Genomic DNA, 2,939 nt, shown 5'->3' on the forward strand with positions numbered 1-2,939 from the left:
TTATTTAAGTTACATCATTAACATTAATATAATTTAATTTTAATATTTATTTAAGTTAACACAAATTTAATCGATTATAGTTTAAAAGTGTTGATGACAATAAATAAAAATGGTAGATTATTTTAATCTAAAAGTTCGGTTTTAAAGATAACAAATTACAATTTTTATCTTTCACTTTTATATATAAATCTATTCACATTTATCTTCTTCATCTACACTCAAATTTTTCATTTATACTCCTCTTCTTTACCAACATTTATCTTCCTCTTCCACACTCACTCATCTCCTTTATTCAAATACACACCTCCTTCATCCACATATTTTTTCATCTACATTTATCTCCTTCATTCACACTTATAAGTAAATAAATTTTAAAAAAACATAAAACGAGTTTAAACATTTTGACATAATGGTATTTCAGTATGCGGTAGTTCCAGAGTCTTTTTATTGGTAAGTTAACGGATTTTTTTTCTTGTTTAGAATTGTAATTGTACCTTTTGGTGTGGGGAAATTTTCAACATAAAAATAATTCAAACCTAAGAAACATGCAATACTTAAAATCAGAAGAAAAACTTCTACCAATTAATTACTGTGTCAAATTATAATCAATCAATAAACAGGACGAGTGAAGATATTTTATCTAAATATCGCCAAGAGATTTCTCAGGGTAAGTAACTCTAGCATGTAATTAGAGATTAAATGAGGTTATAAAAGCAATGGAACATAACTCTCTCCATCATGTTGAATTTCATAGCAAAGACAGATGGGAAGAGAAAAAGGAGGAGGCAAATTTTATCTACACAAGTTTTGTCCTTCTCTTCCCGAAACTGCAAGTAGAAGGTTCTAAACTGTAGATTCAAAGAGTGTCCAATATATACAGTGTAACTCAGTGACAAAATAAGAACCAGTTAGAAAGGTCAGATATGTATGGTCATATATGTTATAATTTCACGTTGATAAGCAGATAGTGAGCCTAGATATATATCCAAACCACAAAGTTTTATTCAGAAACTCTAAATGATGCAATTACATTGGAGAATTTTCTTCTCAGCTCAGATAGATCTACACTGTCGGAATTTTCAACCTGTGAGTGAACCCATTTCATCAATAACAGAAGGCAAAATATAAAATAGTAGTGTGTGTATACTTTTTCACAGAAAAAAACGTATAACATAACTAGAAGACAAGAATCTACTACACGTACATACCTCACACTGCAAACTGTGGAGTAATCTGCCATTGACTTTAGTTGAAAGACAGCAAACAACTTCAAGTCCCTCTTCTAACACTAGTTCCAGCAATTTAGAAAGTGAAACCCCTTCCTCACTGAATCCACTGATCTCAATCCCCACAGCTCCACTACTATTTTGGTGGACAGTGAAACCACTAGATTCATGCTTGTTCTGACGGCTTTCGAGGGTGGAGTTTATGGGAAGTTTCTTCTTCAGCTTATCCCTCTTGTCACTCAACTCTTTAATATTCTTCTGCAGGTGGTTTATGTAATTCACTGTCTCGCTCATTTGATCAGATATGGAACGCTTTCCCTGAAAATCCAATAGAAAAAGAATAGTACTAATAATAACCCTAACCAGAACACAATCAAGAAAAAAATGGAAAGAAATGGAAAAGTAGACGGATAATTAATTGGCTGACCTTGATGAAGGAAAGAGGGAGAAGGGATCTAAGAGAGGCATGAAGGGTTGCCATTTCTTGCCTCCTTTTCCTCTCAATCTCTCTGTGAACCATCTTTTTTGCAGATTCTTCTTGGGTAGAATTTTCGTGACTGGTTTCAGGCGCATAAAAAAGTTTGTTGGGGTGGCTAGTACGCAATTTTTTATCTGAATAAGCGACAAGGGGAGAATTATCGATATTGTGATCATCCAGGAGGAGATCTTTAGAGATTTTGTGTTGCGGTTGGAGACCATTAGAAAATTGGATCACCAGCTCATTGCCGCGTTGTAAAGGAAACATGGTTGGTCAGCTTGATCAACAGTACTGTTCCAAGTTATTATCCTCAATTTTGGCTAAGGAAACAGATATTTAGTTTAAGGTAGTTAATGTGTTTTGTTTGAGAGAAGAGGGCCTTGTATATATATGCCAAAGTTTCCACCTCCATATATAGCTATCTATTCACCTTGGGAAGTGATTTGAAGTATTTGAAGTCTGACCTCACTACTGGAGTAATTATTTGAGGCCACTGTTCATAACACAACCCCACCTATTCACTTTCACATAATAATCTAAATTGATGGACCAATCTTTCAAAAGGCCACCTAGCTATCAAAATAAGGCAATCACTATAGTTATGGTTAAAGAGGGGCCAAGAGAACACATTTTACATGTCATAAACTTTAGTGTAAAATAGTTTTTAAAGTAGCATAGTTTAATTTCTTTTTGTAATTGTGTTGAAACATGCAAAGAGGCACCTAGAAGGCTAAATCTTAAGTTTAATTAGGATTTCCTAATTAAATTAAAGTCCAGCTCACACATAGACATCATAGAGAGTAAGTTCTAGGCCTTTCCACACATGGAAGGATTCTAGAACCTACCTCCACATGTCTGCTCTCATTTAGGCGCCAACTTCATTTCATTTTGTGCACATTTGCCTTTCATTTGACTCTTCATTTCTGGCCTCCTAGTCCTATATAAGGAGAGCTTCGTTGCTGAAATTGAAAGATTAATTTGAGTAATGAAATGCTATCAAAATGTGTCATTCTTACTCCCTTGCCTAAAATCTCTTAAGATTTAGGTCTCTAATCTTCAAACCTTTCACCTACAAAGAGAGTTGGCCGAACCTCTCTCACTATCCTACTCTTTATGCACCTCCAAGACTACCACAACTCTTAAGAGAGTCTTGTTCCATCAACAATCCATTGAAGCTTCCGCAAATTCCACCACAAAAATCGTAAGTTGAAGAGCTCAAACTATCATAAATGCTC

The 2,939-nt window shown here is 34.4% G+C and overlaps 1 protein-coding gene across 1 annotated transcript; it reads right to left on the reverse strand.

Moving 5' to 3' along the window:
• Positions 1-980: 980 nt before the first annotated feature.
• Positions 981-2,086, reverse strand: LOC137829703 (transcription factor bHLH118). Its single transcript, XM_068636587.2, has 3 exons — positions 1,654-2,086; positions 1,209-1,544; positions 981-1,084 (listed from the first exon to the last, which is right to left on the reverse strand). The coding sequence occupies exons 1-3, from the start codon at positions 1,969-1,971 to the stop codon at positions 1,001-1,003; spliced, it is 738 nt and encodes a 245-aa protein (XP_068492688.1). The 5' UTR covers positions 1,972-2,086; the 3' UTR covers positions 981-1,000.
• Positions 2,087-2,939: the final 853 nt, after the last annotated feature.

The sequence above is a fragment of the Phaseolus vulgaris genome, chromosome 7 (assembly GCF_051622355.1).
Source record: "Phaseolus vulgaris cultivar YP4 chromosome 7, ASM5162235v1, whole genome shotgun sequence".
Lineage (NCBI taxonomy): Eukaryota > Viridiplantae > Streptophyta > Magnoliopsida > Fabales > Fabaceae > Phaseolus > Phaseolus vulgaris.

Excerpts from the sequence above, each read along its gene's own strand:
- LOC137829703 (XM_068636587.2), bottom strand. The coding sequence starts at position 1,971 with ATGTTTCCTTTACAACGCGGCAATGAGCTGGTGATCCAATTTTCTAAT. Across the intron at positions 1,545-1,653 it reads TCCCTCTTTCCTTCATCAAG|GGAAAGCGTTCCATATCTGA; the intron begins GTCAGCCAATTA and ends TTGGATTTTCAG. Across the intron at positions 1,085-1,208 it reads TCCACAGTTTGCAGTGTGAG|GTTGAAAATTCCGACAGTGT; the intron begins GTATGTACGTGT and ends GTTCACTCACAG.